The sequence below is a fragment of the Martes martes genome, assembly GCF_963455335.1.
Source record: "Martes martes genome assembly, chromosome: 11".
In the NCBI taxonomy this organism is placed as follows: Eukaryota; Metazoa; Chordata; class Mammalia; order Carnivora; family Mustelidae; genus Martes; species Martes martes.
Genome location: NC_137899.1, coordinates 96,352,717 through 96,375,898, shown reverse-complemented (window position 1 = coordinate 96,375,898; position 23,182 = coordinate 96,352,717). Strand labels below are relative to the sequence as shown.

Below are 23,182 nucleotides of genomic sequence, written 5' to 3'. Positions count from 1 at the left end.
TGTTGTCAGAGTTCTGTGCGGTGGGAGCAGGACGGGCGTCCTTCTTCCCCATGACTGTGCAAGCCCCAGCCCCTCCCTGGGCCTCCATCCACCACTGGGATGTGGGAGTGGGTTGAATCTGGCCACTGCCACGAATTGGCTATGAGACTTGGGTGATTTGCTTTACCACTTTAGGCTTTGTTCTTCTTCTTTTTTTTAATCTGTAGAATGTGGACAATAATACCTTCCTTGCAAGTGTGATGTGAGTTTACATGGAACATTCCGCAGGGCCCACCAACCAACAGGGGTGAATAGAGGCTACCTCCCCCAGAGCTTGCCGGAGAACCTACCTGCAACATTGGGGGCATATTTATACCAAAAAAAATTCTTCTTTGTTTATCTGAAATTCAAATTAATTGGACATCCCGTATTTTATTTGGTAACCCAATACATATATGCCGTGATGGGAAAGGGTTCTAGAACTCCAGGGTAGGGGGTCTGTGAAGTCCAGGGGGCCAAGTCCTGCCCACGGCTCCACTTTATGCCTTGGCCCTGGAGCGAAGAATGGATGATACATCTTTGAGCGGCTATCAAAACAAAACGAAACAAAGCATGCGTGTCTGAGACTGTATGCCTCTATGTGGTTTGCCAAGCTTAATATATTCACATGTACTATCTGGCCCTTTACGGAAAAAGTTTGTCGGCCCACACTGGGTTTTCAGTGTTTATATATCTCTTCTGGGCCAGGCTAGACATTAAACTGAAGGAGTGAAGGAAAGCTAAATCTCCAGGACAGAAAGGCCCAGAAAAGGCCCTGAGATAGAGGTGGGCTCTCCCGACACCCCAGGGGGCCCCTCAATCCCCAAGGCCCACATTCAATCTCTCAGGCTAGTCTGACCTGTCCAGGTCTTTCTATAAAAGGTCATCAGGTGTCCCAAAGTCCAAAGGAGGCCTCTCCAATCTTTGAAGCCCTCCCCTTCCTGGACTGGCCTGGGGGCAGAGAGAGAGACCCAGGCGGGGAAGGGGTTTAAGCCAGGCCACAGCTGGAAGGCAGGTCTGCTGGCCTGTCTCTTTAAATCTCAGGTAATTTGGGAGGAGGGAGGGAGTGTCTGCACAGCTTGGGCTCACTCCCGGGAGGAGCTCCTGAGGAGGAGCCAGCCCAGCGGAGGGAGTCTCAGTTTTGCCAAGTGTCGGAACCTCAGAGCCCTCTGCAGTCTGGTTCAGGCCTCAGGGAGACTCTGCAGGCACCCCAGGAGGTAGGAGACTAGGAGACGGGACCTCTCCAGGGAGAGGGCAGGCCGGCCCTTGGGGGAGCTGATGTGGCCCCAAGGCTGAGTCCTATCCGGGTCTGGCCTTGGCCTCAGCCCCCCAAGGAGCCGGCCCTACACTCTATGGGGTTGCCGCTGCCCAAGGAGAAGGGGCTCATTCTCTGCCTGTGGAGAAAATTCTGTAGATGGTTCCAGAGACAGGAGTCGTGGGCTCAGAGCCGAGATGAGCAGAACCTGCAGCAGCAGAAGAGGTAAGCTTCAGTCTGCTTCCTCTGCACCCCCAGACATGCCCCTTACCCCTTCCCAGCTCCTCTTCTTTCCTCCTTCCCCTTCCCCCTACCCTTCCTTCCCCCCAACCCCCCACTCTCTCAGTCTTTGTTTGACACCACTATTTGAACAGACTGTGCTTCCAGGCCTGGCTCCTTGGGGTTATTTTGTCTCAAAGGTCTTGGCCTCTGGGGCTAGCTCCCCAGGATGCCAGGTGGAAGGGGAGGGGGCTGGCCCTGACACAGGTGCCCACTATCTTTAAGATCCTATTCAATTATGCAAGCTTCTTGTACTTCCCTAAAGGCCAGCTACCTTGCTGGGCCTTGGAAAGATTATGGCATCATGGACCCACCCCCCCGGAGGAGCTGGTGGGTCAGGACAGTGCCCGAATTCTCTCCTCCCTGCTCCTAGAGCTCCTAGAGCAGTCTCTCCTACAGAAACACGCAACGCATACGTGTACGCATCGGGGAGTGAATGACTAGGGCAGGAAGGAACTGCAGACATTAGTAACCACAGGAGACAAAGTGTGACCATGGTTGTCACTGCTGTGCATGATCACCGTCATCAGCCATTGCCCAGGGCCCTGCTGAATGCTGGGCACTGGGGGGTCATGGAGCTGAACAAAGCAGGGACCCAGCCCTGGGGTTCATGACTCTCTGCTGGGGGAAGGGTGTGGGTCCAATACAGGGTGCTCGCCCACTCTCTCATTTGGCCTGAGCAACGTGAGAGGCTCTAAAGTTTGAACCCCAAGAATATTGCACCTGTTGCTTCCAGCCCCTGAAACATCCCTAAACTCTGATGTCCACTCCCCCTCCCCCCGGGAGGGAGAGGCCAGGAGAAAGCTTGAGGCTGCCTCCAGGGGAGATGGCCTGGGCCTCGCCAAAGACTCCGGGAGCTGGGAGCTGGGAGCTGGCGTGCTAGCAGGAAGTGCTCCTGCCCTGGTGTCCCCCGGGGTCCCTAACAAGGCAGATAATACATCCAATTCATAGAAGAGAGCCCAAGGATTTTGAAGGATTTTGTATCTGAGGGTCTTTCGCCATCTCCAAGAGCAGAGAGGCCTGCCTGAGCCTGACTGGGAGTGGCTGTGTTTCTTCTCCCTTTGCCCCAGGATTCTGGGCTGGGGGCGTGCTCCTTTCCAAGCTCTGGCTTCTCCGACTCTCCCACCAGCCACCCACTTCTCTCCCCCCAGGCCTGGGAGAGTGGGGGCTGAGCGCATGTTTGGCTGATGACATCTTTCAGCACAGAAGGGCACTGTTGTTGGAGAAGAGGCCATCCCTGGTTCCCTCTACTCCTCCCTTCCCACTCAGGACCCTGGGGCTGGGGGAGCTAGACACAGAGCACAGAAAGGCCTGGGGCTTGGTAGGGGTGGCAGAGCTGCCTAGTGTGCCAACAAGGCAAAGACCAAGTGAAGGACCGCAGCTGGCAGCTTCCACTCGTCTTTTCTGCCCCGTCCCTTCCCCAGACCATTGAGTGGGCCTCCTCCAGGAGCCTTGGTCCAGGAAGGCCTGATGTTGCCACTTGGAAGGATCCCCTCCTTTCCTGATCTCTGTGTCTGGTTCCACAGTTTCTTGGCCTTCTCCCCCCCCCCCCCCACCCAACCAAGAGCTTGGAGTATTGACTCCCTGCCCGGTGGGCACTCCCAGGAAGGACACGGAAATGGCCAGAAAGGGAAGTATCCTAGGCTGTGCAGTGAGTGGCCTTAGGGAAGATTTGCAAGCAACTAGATAAATCGAGGGCCGTCTAGGTGAGGACAGTACCAACAGGCAAGGAGGCGGGCTGATGGCAGAAAGCAGCAAAGAAAGTAAGGAGTAGCTACCTCACCTTCTATAACCCCAAACATATGGGAGGCAGGGCCTGTTCTCCCCTGGGGGGACAAGGCAGGCCCAGAATGAGCAACTGATGAAGTCAGAATTTGTGCCAACAGCTCAGGGGGCCTCTGGTTGGGGTATCCCAGGCGGGGGGCGGACCACAGTCCAGTGAGAAGGGAAGGCTTTATGGTCTCTCCAGGATGGTCAGGAGCCCAGCATCCCTTTCTCTCTCTCGCAGATGTGTCTTGAGTCTTAGTCTCACTACCACCTCTGCTTAAATCCACATCGTCGGATCCAAGCTGAAATTACCTTTCTCCTGTTTCTTCTTCCTCTCTCCCTGGACCTTGAATTGTCTTATTTTCTGAGATATAATGTATTAACTACTTTTTGAGCATAAAGCACTCTGCTAGATTTGCAGAAAATGAACGTGACAATGCTGCTCTCGGGCAAAATACACCAGTATGCATCTACTTGGGTGACAGGGGTACTTGGGGGATGTCCTCACCAAGAAGGGTTTAAGCAGGTGTCCTGGGTGCACAGAGGAGGATGCTGTGGTATTCTGATTCTGCCTGGTGTGGGGTATGCTGGCTAGCTCCCAGAGGCTCACACCTGACCCCCGTTGCTGGAAACTTCTCCCTCCCTCTAGATAGTGAGAAGGCTGTGATGATCACTGGAAGTTCTTCTCTGTTTGGGTACATACATGTATGTAAAGTGATGTGTCTGGAAAGATAAGCTCTGGGGCTCTCCAGTCTATCGGGACTCCGTGCCTCGGTAAACACACACAGTTGCGTCCTTGTGGGCACACGAGCTCGAGCTGCAGCAATGAGAAGGGTGGCCCAACTCCAAGTCTGCAAATAACCACTTTCCCCCTGAGCTCTGGCTTCCTCATCTAGTTGCCAAGAACCCAAGGTGGGGGGAAGTGGCCCATGAGTGGCCAGTGCATGCCTTCTCCCCACACAGGACTGCCCTCTCCTGCATCTGTGGTCACAGTTCTGGGATGACCCCCTTCCCCTGAGAAAGATTGGAAAGAGCCATAAAACTAGAAGAACCACATAATTGAGTGGTGAGAGCCCGAGGCTAGGTTCTCGGTGAAGCATTCTGCGTTTAACTCTGCAAGATCTCCTCACAGCAATTGGGTTGTGCTGCCTCAGTTTCCTTTTCTTTCTTTTTTTTTGTAAAGGTTTTATTTATTTATTTGACAGACAGAGATCGCAAGTAGGCAGAGAAACAGGCAGAGAGAGAGGGGAAAGCAGGCTCCCTGCTGAGCAGAGAGCCTGATGCCGGGGCTCGATCCCAGGACCCAGGATCATGACCTGAGCTGAAGGCAGAGGCTTTAACCCACTGAGCCACCCAGGTGCCCTCAGTTTCCTTTTCTGAAAAATGAATCGGTCAGCCTGTGTCACGAGGCTGTCAGGAGCAAGAAGGATAATAAGGGAGATGCTGCTTTGGAAGCTGAAAAGCACATTTAAGAAATGAGATTTACTGTGATAAAAACCACGGTAGTAAAGGCAACACCCCATGCCAGCAGGAGTTGGAGGGGCTGGGTACCTACTCTTCTCAGAGGTGTATCCACCCGGGAACTTGTAACTTAGCTCCCACATTGTGTTTGCCTTCCCCTTCCCAAATGTCACGCTTGTCTGAGGGGATGCCCATGGACATAGCCCCGTGGGCCTCTCAGCCCTCTCGAAAGCCTAATCAACCCAGAGAACAGGGACAGAGAAATGGCTGAGCGGGGTCCAGTCCTAGCTCTGCCTCTGATTTGTTTAGACCTCAGGACTCCAGGCCTCTTTCTACATCTGGGACATGAACAGATAGAGCAGGGGTCTAGCAACTTCCTCGCTCTAAAATTCTGATTTGAATTCTCCTTCCAGGCGCTCTGAATTCTGTCTTATTTCCAGCAACCAAATAGAAAACGTTGCTCATGTGCACATAGACATGTACACATCCGTGTACACATCCGTAAGGAGGAGGAGGAGAGGGGAGGATGGAGTGCAGGGAACAGGGAGAAAGGAAAGGAGAGACACTCGTGGGGTGGCTCAGAGGAAACTTCAGGGGGGAGGCCCTCAGAGATTTGTGTTCTGTCAAAAAAATGGGTAAGGGTTTGCAGTACAGTCTTTACCAGTCTAACATTAAACTAAACGGTTCAATTTGATAATTAATGGTCAGGCAAAATTAAAACTTTCTACTTCCTGAAAACGGCCTCCACACTGCTATAATTTCAGATTTCCTCCATAATTTCCTTTTGCTACTCAATCAGTGAGTGCTCAAAAGGCTTTACCTTTTTGTTTTCCTCTTCGTTAAATATTGAATGATTTGTAAGAAAACACATAGAGAATTTCTCGTTCTTTTTAACGTGAAGAATCCTCAGATGGTTTATGAATAATTCTACCTGCAGCTCAGAGTTTCCCTACCTTGGCAGGGTGGACATGCTGGACAGAATAATTCTTTGTTAGAGGAGGCCGACCTGCGTAAGATGCTCTTAACAGCATCCCCACCAGAGGCCGTGAGCACCCCTCTGCCCCACGCCCGTTGTGACAACCAAAAATGTCTCTAGACTTTGCCAAATTCCTTGGGGCGGGGAAAGGGGCTCACCCCTGGTTAAGAGCCACAGCTCTAAACCACTCTTTGTGAGTAAGAGGTCTGGCAGTAATGTTAAGTATTCTACTAACTGAAGTCAAATTTTCCCCTGGAAGGGAACGAGCCTAATTCAACCATTCAAACCAGAACATATTTTTATCAGTATCTCCTCTTCCTGGTCTAGGGAGGTGTGTGGCAGAGACCTGGTGAAGATGCATAGATTTTGCTCTAGATCTAAACTTCTATGCTGGGTTGCTATGGTAGAAACCACTTGTATCTCAGGCATGGGAGTCTTTGGATGCGTCTGCTCTTGACCTTTTTGATGGGTCCCAGGAGTAGTCAAGTTTTGGAGGGGGTCAGCCTGGCTGCCAAGAACCTGACAGAGGGCTTTCTCTGCTGTCCCCTTGTGGTCCTCTGATGCCATTGCAAGTAGTTGCTCTGATACCTCAGAACCATTTCTACACTGCCCCCTTTTTTACTGGATTCTGGACTTTGCTGCCCAGAAGAGACCAGTTCTCTATACACTTTGCTGGGTTGGGTCATAAGGTGATTCTTCACTTTATCTGGGGTTGCCAGATAAAGTACAGGACACGGAGTTAAATCTGAATTTCATATAAATGATGAACAGCTGTTGTTATAAGTATGTCCAGATCACGTGGGACATAGTTATATTAAACAGTTATTGCTTGTATATCTAAAATTAAAATTTAATGGAGCATCCTGAATTTTTATTTGGCAAGCTCAGATGGACAATAACTCCTTGTTCCCCAGGTCACAAGGGCAGCAAGAAAAAGAGCACGTAGCAGTGGAGGCTTTTGGGGACATTTGTGGGCTCCAGAGTTGTGTAGGGACCAAAAGGGGTGTCTGTAGGCTGGCCACCTACTAGCCTCCCCACTCATATGTTAGGAAGCAGGGAGTAGAATTCTGCACTTGGGTAAGAAGCCCCTTTGGGTCCCTTTTTAATTTTGCCATTAACTTTAGTCCAAATAGAGCATAAAGGCAGAAGCTAATTGAGGGAGGGCAGAGAAAGGATATAAAGATGAGGAAGAGACTGACTTCTGCCCTTAAGCAACCCTAGTATAGAGGAAGAGACAGTATAATCATAACACAGTAAAAGATGCAAAAATAAAGGGCCAGAGGATAGCATAGAAAACTCCCTGGTGTGTGTGTGTGTGTGTGCGCGCGCGCGCGCGCGCGCGCGCGCTGGGGGATAGAGCTGGCTCTCGAACGATTTTAAAGAAGGTGTTTGGGCAAATCGTCGGAAAGACGCCGGCGGTGGTGAAGGGGGTGTAGAAAATTTGCTTTGCAGCTGTGTTTGTATATCAAGCATACTGGTTTTTACTTAGATTATATGTTTGCCTAAGGTTGGCTTCGGGGGTGGCCAATGGAGATTATAAGGAGAGCCAGTAAGGCCAGACTACTTTCTGGCACTGCTACAAATTCATTCGTTCTGCAGCTAGTGGGAGAGCGTCTACCACATGCGAAGCACGTTCCCAGGCGTTAGGGTCACAGAACAGACAATGAACAGGGTGAGATGGACGCCCTGGGTTCCAGGTGGAAGGAGTGTGTGGCAGAGGCATCGGGAGAATAGGGTGTTCTGGGGCAGTGCGGACAGAACATCAGGTGTAAGGAGTGAATGGCGAAGGAGAGAGTGGAAAGGCAGGTGCACAGAGGCTAGAAAGGACCTCTGTGTTCCTTCTCTGTGAGCACTGAAGGCAGATTTTCTAAGCCGTGATGGTACTGCCACTTAGAAGGGGCACCAGGGCAACATGGGTAAAGATGGGTCGGGGGTAAAGAGTGCATAGGGAAACTGTAGTTGGAATATTTTGCTCATGAGGGGCAGAATAGAGAATGAAGACATGAATTGATGAGGGTCGACAGGGACAAGGAGGTTGGGATCGGGTGGGGACAGAGCACTAAATGTTGAATTGACACGACCTGGTGACTGTCCATATGGCATGGGGAGTGGGGAGCTGGGGCCCACGTTTGGGGAGATGTGAGTCTTGTGTTCATTCCTCCTCTCCTGACCACCCTCCCCTGCACCATCCCAGCTCTTGGAGTTGATTTCCTGCCACTGGTCGTCAGTGTGTGAGCTCCCATCCACATAGCGGGCCATCGATGGCTAAATGGTGTTATTTCATTTAGCTCCCATGGAAAGACCATGACCTTGGGCCAAGAGAGAAATTGAATAGAGGGGGCCCCATTGGTCTTAGTTGGGCTAAATTGTGATTATAATCTAGGTTTTTAGTTCATTGTAGGAATAAAGCTCAAGAGAGGATCTGGTGAGTCAGAGATGATTAGAGTTTTGTTTGTTTGTTTGTTTGTTTGTTTGTTTGTTTTTTGCCTTATACAAGGGAGAAGCAGATAGGAGTAGGAAGAGAGTATACTCTGACTTAAGGGTCAGAAAAAAAAGATCCACTGATGCTTTCTGATGGAGCTCTGAGGATGCTGTTGTCAGGAGGAAAGTGCCGGCAACAAGGGGCTCTGCCGGGAAGGTCTAGAAAGGAGAGCATCACACCACTGGAGGAAATCTGCTGGCCTCTGCATGTTGACTTCCTTCACAAATATGAGGGAGGAATTCCTTGTACCCTTAGTCCATGAAAACAAGGCTTATCTTGGGGGGTCATCACAGGGCACTTAGTGAAGCTAACAGGGTTGCTCCAGAGGTCAGTAGGTCAGGAGGTGAGTGAGTACTTAAGTAAAACTCCTCCCCTCCACACTTGATACGCAGATAACACATTCACACACATTCTGGTCCCAGCACCCAGGGGATAGGAAACCAGTACTGATGCTCCACAAATGGAAAGGGAGAAAAGTTGCTTTGAGGGTAACTAACTGGTCAAGAAAAAATCCAGACAGGGCTTGGCACCCGATAGCCTCACGTCCCTGGATCAAGGTCAACGGTGCTGAGGTGCATGGCTTGCACCATGAGGGAGCCAAGACATCTCCCTTCACTGCACAACTGGGCATGATCACCATTGCCACCTTTCTGGTTCCTTTCCCTTATAGGATCTGGGAGTCTCCTCTCCTTCTAGCTGCCAAGGAGAACAATGTGCAGGCTCTCAACAAGCTACTCAAGTACGAGGCCTGTGACATGCACCAGAGAGGTAAGAGGCAGAGCCTTCAGCACCGGTACCCACACACGAGATTCCCGGTGTAGCCCAGACCTTCTGCTGTTGGCCACTAAGTCCCTACTGTCACCATCCCCCTGCTCCACAGAAGCCACATGACTCTTCTTTCTGTCAATCCCAGGAGCCATGGGGGAGACGGCACTGCACATAGCAGCCCTCTATGACAACCTGGAGGCCGCCATCGTGCTGATGGAGGCCGCCCCGGAGCTGGTCTTCGAGCCCATGACATCCAAGCTGTATGAGGGTGAGGGGCCGAGGGGCCCAGGATGGAGGGAGGGGGTGACCTGCTGGATATGTCAAGTCAGTCTCTGTGGTGGGTAATTTGGGGAAACCAAAGAGGGAGTCTGAGACCCCTAGTTTTCATGCTTCTCTCCATTTCCCTTTTTTCTCATCATACTCAGTGTACGACATTAGAGCACCAGCCCCCTGAAATGCAAGGGGGATAGAGTAGGAAGAGAAGATAGCAGCTGGCTTCCCTGGGGACCCTGCCAGCCCAAGGGCTCCCTTCCCCCCCACACACACCTTGGGCTGCCCCGATGAGGAGGACAGGGTGGAGATAAGGGAGAGACCCCTGCAGGATCCTGGGGACAGACCCCATGACTGAGAGCTCTCTCTGGCCAGGTCAGACTGCACTGCACATAGCCATCGTGAATCAGAACGTGAACTTGGTGCGAGCCCTGCTTGCCCGTGGCGCCAGCGTCTCTGCACGAGCGACAGGCACAGCTTTCCGCCGCAGCCCCCGCAACCTCATCTACTTTGGTGGGAGCAGGGCCAGGGCTGGGAGGAAAGGGGCGTGGGGAGGTGGGCAAGAGCCAAGGGAGGGGGGCTGAGGAGGGCTCCAGCCCCGGGAAAGCTGGAAGGGGTCAGGCCTTACAGGGCTTAAGGCCAGAGCCAGTTCTCCCCATGGTGCTTGCTCCGTCCCTGCCTCTGGTTCTGCTGACAAGCGTCACCAAGCCCAGAGCTCAGATGTGGGGGGAGGAGGCAATAGCTCAGGGACACTGCCCATCCCGTCGGGTACTCATGCCACGGAGCCCTGTGTGTCCACAGGGGAGCACCCTTTGTCTTTTGCTGCCTGCGTGGGCAGTGAGGAGATCGTGCGGCTGCTCATTGAGCATGGAGCTGACATCCGCGCCCAGGACTCCCTGGGTAAGAGCTGGGGTGAGGAGGGGAGGTGGGATGCTGGGGCTGTGAGGGCAGGGACCTGGACAGCCCCCAGGCCTGTCTCGGGGTGGGCAGAGGGAAGAGCAGGGCCTTCGGTGCCATGGCCATGCGACACCTGTGTCCCCCGCAGGAAACACCGTGTTGCACATCCTCATCCTCCAGCCCAACAAGACCTTTGCCTGCCAAATGTACAACCTGCTGCTGTCCTACGATGGGCACAGGGACCACCTGCAGTCCCTGGACCTCGTGCCCAATCACCAGGGCCTCACCCCCTTCAAGCTGGCCGGCGTGGAGGGCAACACTGTGGTGAGGGACGCTCCCTGGGCCCTGTGGCCTCCTTCTAAAGACCCTTCTTCCTAAGCCCCCCACAGGGCACAGTCCCTTACTCCCAACTCCGTGGCTATGTGCTCGGCCCCAGGCTTCCCTGATTCGGAGCTTGGAGAAGGGCACTCTAGAATATCTGCTCTGGTGACCCCAAGTGCTGCTCTGCCGACCTGTCCTCTTCTTTCCGATCTTGAGAGGGTTGGTGGGAAAGAGGGAGAAGCAGAAACCAAAGGAGGTTCACGCAGCAGAGGCGTGGGGCTCGCTGACTGCCCGTTAGTGCCCAGGAGCCCACCGCTGCCCTCTGGGAGGTGTGGTTCCCGTGGCCGCTCCTCACGCTGACCCTCTGACTCACCTCCGTGTCCCCCCAGATGTTCCAGCACCTGATGCAGAAGCGGAAGCACATCCAGTGGACGTACGGGCCGCTGACCTCCACTCTCTATGACCTCACGGAGATCGACTCCTCCGGGGACGAGCAGTCCCTTCTGGAACTTATCGTCACCACCAAGAAGCGGGAGGTATGGGTCGTTGGGTGGGAAAGAGCTGGGGCGGGGTGGAGTCGGGGTCTCCGAGCTGCTTGCTCTGTTCTTCTTCCGCTGAAGGCTCGCCAGATCCTCGACCAGACACCCGTGAAGGAGCTGGTGAGCCTCAAGTGGAAGAGATACGGGCGGCCGTACTTCTGCGTGCTGGGCGCCATCTACCTGCTCTACATCATCTGCTTCACCATGTGCTGCGTCTACCGCCCCCTCAAGCCCAGGACCAATAACCACACGGGTCCCCGCGACAACACCCTCCTACAGCAGAAGCTGCTTCAGGTGACACCCCAGGAGCAGCAGAGCTTCTGGACAGGATCTGCTCTCTGCCCTTTCTCAGACCCGCATTGCATTCCTGCTGGACAACCCCCATTTCTCCCCGCGCCCAGCTCTCAAATACGTAGGCGCAGACGTAACATACAGGCACTGGTGGAAACACACCTGCGCTCAAAGAGCAGAGTCAGAGATAGCCAAACCTAACAGGTTATAAGGAATCTGACATGGGGCGCCCGGGTGACTCAGTCAGTTAAGCGGCTGCCTTTGGCTCAGGTCATGGGGTCTGGGATCCTGGGATCAAGCCCCAGGACAGTCTCCCTGCTCAGCAGAGAGCCTGCTTTTCTCTCTCCCTCTGCCTACTGCCCTGCCTACTTGTGTTCTCTCTCTGTCAAAGAAATAAATGAAATCTTTAAAAAAAAAAAAAAAGAATCTGACAGGGATGGTGACCCTACACAGGGAAACTGACTTGTGCCCAGGAGTGGGCAGGGGGGATGTACGGAAACCCTGAGTGTCCTGACCATGTTTCCCTCTCAGGAGGCCTACGTGACCCCCGAGGATGACATCCGCCTGGTGGGGGAGCTGGTGACCGTCATCGGAGCTGTGATCATTCTCCTCGCAGAGGTGAGGTGTGGTCAGGATCTAGGAGGAGGCTGCTTGCCCCAGGGATCCAATCTAAGCCCCAGGCTACAAGTACCTTTGTGTCTTCCTGGCCCCTCTCCAGATTCCAGACATCTTCAGGGTGGGGGTCACTCGCTTCTTTGGACAGACAATCCTTGGGGGGCCATTTCACGTCCTCATGTGAGTCTCCCTTCTCTCCCCCTTTCTCTGCCCTTCCCTCACTCCCTGGATCCTGACCCCTGGACAATCCCTGGAGAAAACTAACTCCAGAGAGCCTTTTCCAGTGATGAGTGTGGCCCTGCGTATTAAACTTGCAAAGACCAAATCTGAGTGTGTGGGTGTTGCCTCCCTCAGCCACTCTTGCTCTTGTGTCCCCAGGATAATCCCAGTCTCCTCTCACACTCCCCTCTGTCCCCGCCCCCCCCCCAGCATCACCTATGCCTGCATGGTGCTGGTGACCATGGTCATGCGGCTCATGAACGCCAACGGGGAGGTGGTGCCCATGTCCTTCGCGCTGGTGCTGGGCTGGTGCAATGTCATGTACTTCGCCCGAGGATTCCAGATGTTGGGCCCTTTCACCATCATGATCCAGAAGGTCTGTGCCTCCCCCTCCTCGCTTTCTAGAGAGAGGTCCTAGAGCCGCGGCTGCTGCAGACATTTTCATACAGGGCCAGATAACAGATTCGCAGGCTTGGCGAGCCACATAGGGTCTCTACTGTGTATTCTTTTCTTTTCCTCCTTCTTGTTTTCGCATTCCTTTAAAAATGTAAAAACCATTCTCAGTTCAAGGCCTGTCCCCAAACAAGCCAAGTAGATCTGGTGTGCAGCCGTGGTGTCTGACCCCTGGAGGGTGAACTGCCGGGCTTCCTGGGGAGACACGTGAGAGGCTGCAAGGGACAGCTGTCCAGGGGTCCCCTGTGGAGCTCCATTCCTTTTCCTCCTCCTTCAGATGATTTTTGGCGACCTGATGCGGTTCTGCTGGCTGATGGCCGTGGTCATCCTGGGCTTTGCCTCAGGTAAACCACCTGTGCGGGATGGGGCCCTGGCGGGGAGAGGTGGGAGGAGCCCGGAGAGCCCAGAATGGCTGTGGATAAACCTGGGGGAGGTGAGACAGAAGGCCAAGATACAAGGCCTACAAGAGACAATGTCTGAGGATGGAACTCGCCTTGGGGTGAGACAAAACCGGGAGTGTTATGGAGATGTGGCTCCTGGGATCGGGATAAGCCACCCAGAAAATAAGGGCATCTCAGAACCCAAAGCATGGAGCCACGGAGGGCCGGGTGGGGATGCCGGAGATGAGGGAAGTGGGACTGAATTGGGCAGCAAAGAGCTGGTCCTGGTCCAGTCACGTATGTGGTTGCCATGGTAACTCTCCATCCCCTTGGGTGGAGCAGCCTTCTATATCATCTTCCAGACAGAGGACCCCGACGAGCTGGGCCACTTCTATGACTACCCCATGGCACTGTTCAGCACCTTTGAGCTCTTCCTCACGGTCATCGACGGGCCTGCCAACTATGACGTGGACCTGCCCTTCATGTACAGCATCACCTACGCCGCCTTCGCCATCATTGCCACGCTGCTCATGCTCAACCTCCTCATCGCCATGATGGGCGACACTCACTGGCGGGTGGCCCATGAGCGGGATGAGCTCTGGAGGGCGCAGGTGAGCCCCCTGGTGGCTGGGAGGGTTCGTGCAGCTCATTCCCTCCCAGCCAGGGACTGGGGTGAGCTCACATAGAAGCAGGGTATTTTGACCCGACATGTGTCTCCACGATCACTGTACAGTACACAGAATAACGCAGAGCGTCCAGAAGCACTGGACTGGCACTACAGCGGCAGTACTTGGATGGCCGGAGAGAATTCTTCGTAGTTCTCTTGAAAATTAAAACCTCAGGCTTTTCTAGAAGAGTCCACAAGAAATCAACCAACAAGAAATAAAGCTAATGGAGACTAAAAGCACATTTAGTGAATTAGTCTGTAAAATCTGACCCAGAAAAATTGGACTGGTTTTTTAAAAAAATGCTATGAAAACTTCCCACAGTTACAGAAGTAATCTTCAGTTGGATCATCGTGATAGAGACAGAAGACCGTTCAAATGAATCAAATCATTTGAAAAGATACTTTAGAAAATCATTTCTCTCAACAGAATTAAAAATGAACATCCCCCAAATTGAATGGCACTTAGCTGTGCTGTGTAGGAAACACAGTTAAAAGGCCCTAAATTGGCTAAATGGGGTTTGCTCAGGAAAATATGTTTTCCATGCAAATGTATTGATATTAGATTTCTCAGTAGGATATTAGCATTTTTAAATGGACTTTATGTCTGTTAGGGTCAAAATATCCTGTGGCCCCGAGGATCCCTTTCTCTTTGCTTTGCCTTCCTCCCTGTCTCCTTGGACCGAGGTCTCTCAACCTCCCGCAGGATCAGCATGGAGGTCAGGTCACGGGGCAGAGAAGTGCGGGGCTCATGTTCCATTGATTCTCTCCCACAGAAGTGGGTCAGTCCAGCTGACACCACCCACCCCCAGCTCAGGGGTGTCGTCTGTCCCTTCTTGGAGACCAAGAGCTCCTGTGTGTTCCCTATCGCTTAACTGTCCTTCCCCCACCCAGCACCCTTTCCTCTCCCCACCCTTCTATCTCTCAGTCTGCACCCAACCTCTGCTGGCCCCTTCTGTCCCCACACACAGGTGGTGGCCACCACGGTGATGCTGGAGCGGAAGCTGCCTCGCTGCCTGTGGCCTCGCTCGGGCATCTGTGGACGCGAGTATGGGCTGGGGGACCGCTGGTTCCTGCGGTGAGTGACCCAGGCGGGGCCGGGCGCCCCTCTGCTCGGACAACCTCCTGCTCCCAGGGTCCCCATGTGGGCTGCCATCTCCCTGGGCCCCTCCCTCGCCCGCTGACCTGTGTTGACCTGAGGGTCCCACACCGGATCCCTGCTGCTAAGGCGGGGGGTGCCGGGGTGGGATGCGGACCAGCTGCACAGGAAGAAAAGGCCAGTTACGGCAGGAGGCAGTGAGCATAGGACACAGGCCAGGTCCGGGACCCGCCCTTCCATCCCCGGTTGCCCCTCACAGCCTCCTTCTCCACAGGGTGGAGGACCGACAGGATCTCAACCGGCAGCGAGTGCGGCGCTACGCGCAGGCCTTCCACACCCAGGGCTCCGACGACTTGGACAAAGGCTCAGAAAAACTGCATCTGGGCCACCCCTTCGGCCCCCACCTGTCCCTCTCTACCCCCTCCGTGTCTCGGAGTACCTCCCGCAGCAGCACCAACTGGGAGAGGCTCCGGCAAGGCACCCTGAGGAGGGAACTGAGGGGGCTGAGCAACAGGGCTCTGGAAGATGGGGAAGGCTGGGAGTATCAGATCTGAGCGTGCTCGGCCTCTCGGCTGCTCTCCTTTTCCTGGGGGCGTCCGAAGACAACACTGAGACACCCAGAGGTCTGATCTCCCAGGTCCAGGGGGAAGGCAGAATGCAGTATGAGGAATGCCGGCTGGGAGTAACTACCCACTGCTCATTCAGCTCTGGGGCGAATGGAAACCAAGGAGGGAGGTGGCCCTCGCCTCACCCCGCGCACAGGGCTGGTGCCAGGGGGCACCAAGCTGAGTGGCTCTTCGACCTTACGGAAGTACTCTGCACTGTCAGAGCAAAGCACTTTAAGGACAGGCTTGCCGCCTCTACCCCAGTGTTACGGTGGGAAGGGGAGAGCCCTTCCCAGGGTGCTCCAGACAGCTGGGAGGGAGGCTTGTGGAAAGCATGAGTGGGGGGGGACAGGTACCACTTTGGGGGTGGAGTGAAGCTGGTTGAGTCTTGCCACCTTCTACCTTCCAATAAAGTCGTTCCCTGCTCTGTGCCCTTGTGCCTTCAGCTGGGTGGTGTTGCCTGCTGGCAGTGGCCCCGTGCTCCTCCTCCAAGGCCTTCCCAGCCCCTCCTTGCGGACTGAGGTCTCACCACACCTCCAACTTGCAAAATTTCTTCTTTCCCTTTAATGCAGGGGAGGGCGGAGGAGGGCAGAGGACTAGGGAGTGAAGCGTCCAGAGGGTGGGGTGTAGTGTGGCAGGCGCCTCTTGCCGAGGCCAAGATGGAGACGGGCTCTGGTGTTCCTTGTCGTTCCTTGGACCTGTGTCCGGGGCTGGGACATAGGCATCGTCCCCTCACAGCCGCCTGCCCAGCCTCAGACCTCCACCGAGCCCAGCTCCCTCAGGTGCTGCTGCAGGAGCTGGATATTGTGCAACAGCTTCTTCTGGTGGCCAGCCAGCGTGATGCCCAGGGCGGGCAGGTCTCTGGTGGTGGGGAAGGAGTGGGTCAGTTCTGGGCCGGCTTCTCTAAGGTCCCCGGCAGGACCCCTGGCTTGGAGCCCAGCGGAACCCCCACCCCGCCTCTCCCGGCTTACTCCAGGCTGAGCTGAGCCACATCACTGAACGTGCAGAGACCAAACTTGGAGAAGTTGTCTTGGTAGCACTCCAGTCCGATGGCCGAAAGCCAGGCCTGGGGTGAGTCCAGAGAAGGAAAGTCCAGGGCCACAGGGTTCAGAAGGGCCTGGGAGGGTCTAAGTGGGGGAAGGGGAGGTCAACATCTCCCTTTTATCTTAGCCCCCTCTCCTCAGTTTTCTTTCTGGTTTGTATATACCCTCCCTGGTTGTCCCGGGCTCCAGCCCCAATCTCCAGACCTGTCCCCAGGGCCCCCATCAGCCTGCAGAGTGTCTGGTTTTCGGATCATCTTGTCAAATGCAGCCACCAGATGGTCAAAATGAGGCCGCTGGGTACGGTCCTTCTGCCAAGTGTCTAGCATAAGCAGATGTAGTCCAGGAGGACAGCCTGGAGGCGGGGGAAGCCGGAACTCCTGCTCTATTGCATTTAGCACCTGGGGGTTAGTAGAGAAACATGGTGATGGGAAGCTATTGCTGGCAGAAAGGCATATTCTGTTAGGTCAGTGGGTGGGCTGGGATCAGGTGGGGCATGCAGTCAGAGCGGGGAAGGAACTTAAAAATAAGGAAGCCAAGACAACTTAAAACCTCAGTGGGTTAGAGAAGAGAAGTCAAGAATGAACAAACCTGTGACGCTGGTGGGTTGGAAGGATGGGGGTGGGGAATTAACAATGTCTGGGTCAAGAGCTCACCTCCTGGTCACTCATGTCCCAGTAGGGCCGCTCTCCATAGCTCATCACTTCCCACATCACTATCCCAAAGCTCCAGACGTCACTGGAGGTGGTATGTTTTCCGTGTGCAATAACTTCTGGGGCTGCCCAGCGAAGCATACAACTTGGGCCCTGAGAGGTGGAAGGGAAGCAACAATAGCAATAATTACAGCAGCGGTCACATTTATCGAGCAACTCCTGTGTGCTCCGAGGTCTGCTCAGGGTGCGCTCCTGGATGGAGCGCGGACGGGCTCCATTCCCTCTGACCCCAGGGCACGCCGCCGGCGGTACGCACCCCAGGTCCCAGCTCATCCGCCAGCACCCTCCGGAAAAGGCTGAGACCCTGAGACCGTGCTCTCACCTGAGGACTGTGGCCAAGACGAGCCACTTTGCACACCAGGTGGCTATTCACCAGCACGCTGTGGGCAGAGAGCGCGCGGTGCACGAAGGCGAAGCTGGACAGGTACTGCATGGCGGCGGCCACTCCCCGCTGCATGGCCACCAGCTGCAGGCTGCTGAACTGGCCCTCCCGCTGCTGCTGGGGGCAGGGGGCAGAGGTCAGCTGCCAGCAGCGGGGTGGGGAACCTCCATAGGCCAGGGGCCAGACATCAGCAGGAGAGGAAGGAGGGGCTTAGGGAATCAGAAGACGGCCTGGGAAGGATGAAGACTAGGGGAGGCGTCTCCGGTCTCCGGGACTGTGGAGAACTGCAGACTTCCCTGGACCCAAGGCCGCCCCGCCCCGCCCACCCCGGGGCCACACTGACCCTGAGGAAGCTGTCCAGGGGGCCCAGCTCCATGAGTTCCGTCAGCACCATGAGGGGCCGGCTCTTGGTGACCACGCCCTCCAGCCGCAGGATGTTGGGGTGCTGGAACTGGCCCAACAACGCAGCCTGGCCTAGAAAGGTCATCTGTAGGCTCTCGGCACCTCCAGCCCACAGGGCCTGGATGGCCACGGCCTGCTCCCGCCGTCCCCGGGGCTGCAGGCGGCCCCTGCGTACTTCTCCAAAGGAGCCTGGGAGAACAGGTGTAGGTGGAAGGCTATTGAGGGAGGACCCCGGGCTTGCGGTGTCCTGCCCTGTTTAGAGGAGATCCTGCTGGGGAAGGCTCGTGGGGGCTCTAGTCCCTCCCGTCCCCTTTCTCTGCCCCTGCACACCTGCCCCAATGACCTCCTCGATCTTGATATACGCAGGATCCACCTCCCTGGTAAACTCTCGGATGGCCTGGCAGGGGTCCTCGTATGTGGAAGGGTCGATGTAATACTTCACCCCAAGACCTGTAGGCAAATGGGGTGCATGAGGAGGGTGTGGTACGAGGTTCGGCCGCCCACACGCCCCCGGCATGCCCTCTTCCTTACAATGGCAGGGCCGAGGAGTTCCCCTGGACCACGGGGGAACCTCGTCTTGCCTCCTGTGCTCAGCCCCCAGCCCTCCCTACCCCCACACCTGGACTGCTGTACTGCTGGAGTTGCTCTGTGTAGCCTGTCCCACGTCGCTTCCTGAGGACAAACCAGAGTCCTGAAATGACACTCCCTTGCCACGCAGGCCACTCTCCAGCCAGGGATCTGTGGAGCGAGGGCCGCCGGATCCCTCCTTCCAGCCTCGCACGGGCCCAGGGGAAGGGGCCCGGTGATGGGAGGTGGGCTTTGGAGGTGGTTTCTGCAGTGGGCTCTGGGGCTGCCAGGCCGTGGGGTTGTGCTGTGGATGAAGGGTGTGGGGACACAGCAGGGAGGGGCTCACCTCTGGAAGACAACAGCCAGCACGGTAATGGCCGCCAGCAGGAGGAAGGCCAAAGCCCCCAGGATGGACCCAATTACCAAGGAGAGTCTCTCTGGAAGCTGGGTGGACAGCTCACCTGGGGAAGCAGCCAGCCAGGACCACGCATGGGCAAGGCCTCACACGCACACACGCCTACACACCCCCCGTGCACCCACTCACGCCCACCCACAGACCCAAAGGCCATGTGGTCAGCCATGACACTATGCTCACAGCCTCCTGTCCCACACGGCCGCCAGGCCTCTCCTCGCTGACTCCTCCTGCTTCCCCCTCTCCATCCAGGCTTCCTCTCACCTTGAGGCAGAGTCTGGAAATAGACCTTGCCCCCATAGGGGCCGTGACCTGCGGCAGTCCGTGCCCGCACTTGGAAGCCATAGATGTGGCCAGGACTCAGCTGGGTCACGGTGGCCGTGTTGGTCTCGCTGGTCAGGGTGAAGGAGTGGGATTCATCTTCTGCCTGGGGGTGACAGCCGGTCACTCCCTGCTACCCAGCCGCAGCTCCTGAGTCCTGGTCCCACCCTCAGGCTTCTTGGCACCGCTCCGTCCTAGTCCACCTCCCCCATCTCTAACCCTACTGCGGGGCACTGTGAGCTCCCACCAGCCCTGCTGGGCAACCCCCACCTTCCCACCTGGTCATAGTAGCGGAGCTGATAGTCCAGGATGTTCCCGTTGGTCTGGTCTGGCTGTGGCCAGGACACCGTGATGCTGTTGGATGCCCGGCTTACCTGGTGCAACGCAGGGACTGCAGAGGGAACTGGCGGGGGGGGGGGGCGGGGGGGGTTAGTGGGAGGGTTTCCAGGAGCCCAGCAGCATGAGTAGGGGAGGGGCTTCTAAGGAGGCAAGGTAAGGCATCAGGCCGAGCTAGCAGAAGGCTCACCTGCATGGCTGGTGCTGACGTTGATGGCGGCAGCTTGGGGAGGGTCGGGGCTGAGCTCTGACACCCCGTTCACAGCCTGCACCTCCAAGATGTAGGGCACATGTGCCCGGAGCCCCCCAACTAACACTCGGCTCTCAGTCAGGCCCCTCTGGCGGGGGTCGAAGTGCACCTCATCCCTGCAGCGGCGACAAGCACCCCCGGTGCCCGAGCCCGGCTCCCGGTGGCCTCCACATTCCTTGCACACGACATTGAAGAGCAGGTCCCCTCGTCCCCCCAGCTCCTGAGGCAGGCGCCAGTGCAGCATGAGCACTGAGCCTTGTACCTCGAACCAAAGCTCCCGGGGAGCCGATGGAGGGCCTGGGGAGGCCGGTGGGGGCAGCGAGAAGGGCCAGAAAGGGAGGCGAGGTGAAGGAGGAGGGGTGGGGATGATGGAGAAAGAAAGAAGGCAGGGGAGGGGGGGTGGCCCAGAGGGGAGGAGACCCAGAGCAGGGAGTGGGGACCAGAAAGCAGAGGAGGTGGGTGGGAGGAGAGGCAGGAGGTGGGCCAGTGTGGATGGGGTCAGGGCAGGAAGGAGGAGAGCGGAGGGAGAAAATGAACAGGAGAAAAGTCACTGCAAATGGGAACCAGCTCCACTGTGTTGCCCTCAGGCTCCCCTTCTCTGCCCACCCCCAGTCCCATTTCCACCCCTGGGGCTGGTGGGGGACTCACCAGTGCAGGGGGTCTCTGGGGGGTCTGAACTGGCCCTGTAGAAGCCCTCAAGGCAAGGACAAACAGGGGCTGCAGGATCCGGGGCATGGCTGCGGGCAGGGCACGGTAAGCAGGGTGCGTTCCCAGCCAAGGCCTTGTAGGACCCCTCCGGGCAGGCTAGGGGGCAGAATGGGGCAGAGACAGGCTCACTTCATCCACCCCCTCCTGAGCCCCCACCCCACCCCAGGCAAGCACGAAGGCATGCCCCCAGGCTTCCATTCCCCAGGGCTGTTTCTCCTGACCTCCTGGGACCTACCCCCACCCTCCTCTCCCCTCTTTCCCTCCCTGAGGCAGAGATTACTTCCACGGCCACTGGAGTAGAACTGCATTTCCACTGATGGAAAAAGTGAGGTGCAGTGGGGGCTATGGGCAGGCCAAGTACCAGATGGAGGTGTCTGGCTTGATCGACCTTCCTGCCCGGAGGCCTTCTGCACCCTCCACCCTATAGCAGAAGGATTCCTCTTAGCTGGTCTCCACTGCCGTCTCCTACCTGCATCCTGGTCACCGGCCCTGGTGATGATCCCTTCCTAACTAGATGGCAAATAGGGACAAAGGACCCATTCCAAGATAACCCAGGAGTTTAACTCCTTTTAATCTCCATCACTTGTCAGGCCTGCAGCCCTAGGATGCTTAGCAGTGGCTAAGGAAGTCTCCAGAAGGTTCTAGAAATTTGAGATGAGCATATGACACCAAATTTGTGCGCTTTAGAAAATAAATCTGGAGAAAAACGAGAGTCCTTTCCTAAAATAGCTTATTCCTGACCTTTTGGGGACAAAATCAAGTTTGGGTTATTCAAGAGAGGTGTCCCAAGGTTGGGGGAAGGTGGGGAGATCTAGGGCAAGTGCACAGGCACAGAATCTCACCTTGGCAGGCCTTGTCTCCTCGGGCGGGCTGGTGCCCCGGCTGGCAACGGCAGCCCCCAACCGCTACCATCCACTTGCCCTCCCCATTGCAGTGCAGCCTCGGAGGGCTACCCCCCGCCTGGCCCCCGCCTCCATCCTCCTCTGGCTCCGCGTGAGCCACACAGGTGCCCACGGCTGCCACCAGGGAAGCGCCCCCGGCCCCACTGGCCTGCGTCTCAGGGAAGGAGGCGAAGGCGCGGAGGACGGAGGGGCAGGTGTAGGAGAAGAGCTTGACCGCCACGAGGGCCAGGCAGGCCCCCGTGTCCTGGAAGGCCACGTAGAAGCCACGCTGGGTGAGGGGGCCGAAGCTCCTCTCTTTGACGTTGAGCTGCAGCCCGGTGCGATGCCCGGCCCCGCGAGGGCCTACCGCCCACGCCGAGGAGGCGGGGAAGCTCTCGTCCGCGGCGATGGTGTCCACCTTGGTCCAGCGTTTGAGGTGCCAGGTGGAAATGCTGTCGGGCCCATCGGGCTCCTCTGCCTGGCGGTAGTAAAGGGTGAAGGTCTCTCGGCAGGTGCCCCCGGCCACGCCCAGGCTGGCGCATGCGCGCACGGAGAAGTGCAGTCGGATGTGTGCCCTCTGCGCCCCGCGTCGCTCCACGAAGTGCGTCTGCAACCAGTTGTCTTGCCCAGTGCCTGGAGGAGCCCCTGCCACGTGGCATGCCTCGAAGGTCCGGGTCAGGCGTCGCTGGTCGTCTAGAACGCTCACTTCATCCCACTGCAGGGAGAGCGGGGAGCCACCGTTAGCTGGCAAACCCGGGTAAGTAGAACCCACAGCCCTGCTCCTCCGGGAGGGAAGGGGTCTTACTCCGTTAGTCTCTACCCAGGACTTCCTTCCCCAATCCTATGTGACCGGTGGGGTGGGGGAGGCACACTGGGTGGGGGATGAAAGGGTGACACTCACCCCACCTGGCGGGTAGGTGAGCCAGCCAATCTCAGACGTCTCTCCAGTGGTGTCCAGCAGAACCTCTGCCCAGAGAGAAGGAGGGCACTCAGCCGCAAAGCCTCCAGCTCGGACTGCTAACCCTCACCCCATCCCAGGAGGGAAACAGGAATTTCCCTCCCTGGTCCTTTTAATTCGCCAGCAGGGGCACAGCTCTCTGTCAGGAGCCTTTCTCTGGAACCTTCCCCGTTCCTTTCACTTTCTTGATGTCTTCACTCTTCTCTGCCTTTTCTGAATCTTTCCCATTCCTCACCCAGGCTGACTGGTAGGGATTCTCCAGTCTCCCCACTCTCTTACCTTCCAGAGCCAGAACTGAGGACCCCAGCACCAGGACCCAGAGACTGCACACCATGCCCGCCACTCTGCTCCCTGACCGGGCAGCCCCCTCAGCAGCCATGGGGCATCTTCGGGGCTCCCACCATTGCCCTGGCCACCACCCTGCTCCCTGGCAGGGCCGCTGCTTTTTAAGACTGGGGTCTGCAGCCAAGCTTGCTTCCTGGGGAGACACACAGGAGAAGAGGCAGGTGGCAGGTAACTACATTGCTACACAGATAGTTCTCAAACCACCCCAGCACCAACCACAGGGTAAGGGCCTGTCAGAAGCAGACTCTCTCCAGACTTGTGCCAAGTCTACCATCTTTGAGGGCCATATGGTAGGCCACTCCCTCCCTACGTCCTGCAGGGGACGCATCATTGAGCATTTCTTAAAGGCCCCACCCCCACCCCCGCCGCCCTTTAGAGCATAGGATAGTTCTGGGCCCAACTTACCCTTTTCTTCTGAAAGGCACTCTTTCAATCCTTTCTCTTCATTTACTCTCCCTCCTCCTCCTAGAGCCAGCCTGTATTGGAAGTCAGAAGATACTTCCATTAA

At 56.4% G+C, this 23,182-nt stretch overlaps 2 protein-coding genes across 2 annotated transcripts; one reads left to right on the top strand and one right to left on the bottom strand.

Moving 5' to 3' along the window:
* Window positions 1–1,155: 1,155 nt before the first annotated feature.
* TRPV6 (transient receptor potential cation channel subfamily V member 6) lies at window positions 1,156–15,790 on the top strand. The gene is made up of 15 exons (XM_080819086.1): window positions 1,156–1,498; window positions 8,909–9,006; window positions 9,152–9,274; window positions 9,652–9,789; window positions 10,078–10,176; window positions 10,322–10,497; window positions 10,884–11,030; window positions 11,115–11,327; window positions 11,856–11,942; window positions 12,043–12,119; window positions 12,369–12,534; window positions 12,889–12,955; window positions 13,334–13,602; window positions 14,627–14,733; window positions 15,029–15,790. The coding sequence occupies exons 1-15, from the start codon at window positions 1,371–1,373 to the stop codon at window positions 15,306–15,308; spliced, it is 2,175 nt and encodes a 724-aa protein (XP_080675212.1). The 5' UTR covers window positions 1,156–1,370; the 3' UTR covers window positions 15,309–15,790.
* A 106-nt stretch (window positions 15,791–15,896) lies between these two features.
* Window positions 15,897–22,723, bottom strand: EPHB6 (EPH receptor B6). The gene is made up of 16 exons (XM_080819033.1): window positions 22,609–22,723; window positions 22,273–22,337; window positions 21,333–22,086; window positions 20,431–20,586; window positions 19,723–20,079; window positions 19,475–19,599; window positions 19,140–19,302; window positions 18,810–18,924; window positions 18,516–18,568; window positions 18,227–18,346; window positions 17,838–18,085; window positions 17,435–17,608; window positions 17,056–17,205; window positions 16,607–16,800; window positions 16,331–16,486; window positions 15,897–16,220 (listed from the first exon to the last, which is right to left on the bottom strand). The coding sequence occupies exons 1-16, from the start codon at window positions 22,706–22,708 to the stop codon at window positions 16,112–16,114; spliced, it is 3,039 nt and encodes a 1,012-aa protein (XP_080675159.1). The 5' UTR covers window positions 22,709–22,723; the 3' UTR covers window positions 15,897–16,111.
* Window positions 22,724–23,182: the final 459 nt, after the last annotated feature.

Excerpts from the sequence above, each read along its gene's own strand:
- TRPV6 (XM_080819086.1), top strand. The coding sequence starts at position 1,371 with ATGGGGTTGCCGCTGCCCAAGGAGAAGGGGCTCATTCTCTGCCTGTGG. Across the intron at positions 10,177-10,321 it reads CCGCGCCCAGGACTCCCTGG|GAAACACCGTGTTGCACATC; the intron begins GTAAGAGCTGGG and ends TGTCCCCCGCAG. Across the intron at positions 10,498-10,883 it reads GCGTGGAGGGCAACACTGTG|ATGTTCCAGCACCTGATGCA; the intron begins GTGAGGGACGCT and ends GTGTCCCCCCAG.
- EPHB6 (XM_080819033.1), bottom strand. The coding sequence starts at position 22,708 with ATGGCTGCTGAGGGGGCTGCCCGGTCAGGGAGCAGAGTGGCGGGCATG. Across the intron at positions 20,587-21,332 it reads AGGAGACAAGGCCTGCCAAG|CCTGCCCGGAGGGGTCCTAC; the intron begins GTGAGATTCTGT and ends TCTGCCCCCTAG. Across the intron at positions 19,303-19,474 it reads AGCTCCGCTACTATGACCAG|GCAGAAGATGAATCCCACTC; the intron begins GTGGGAAGGTGG and ends TGTCACCCCCAG.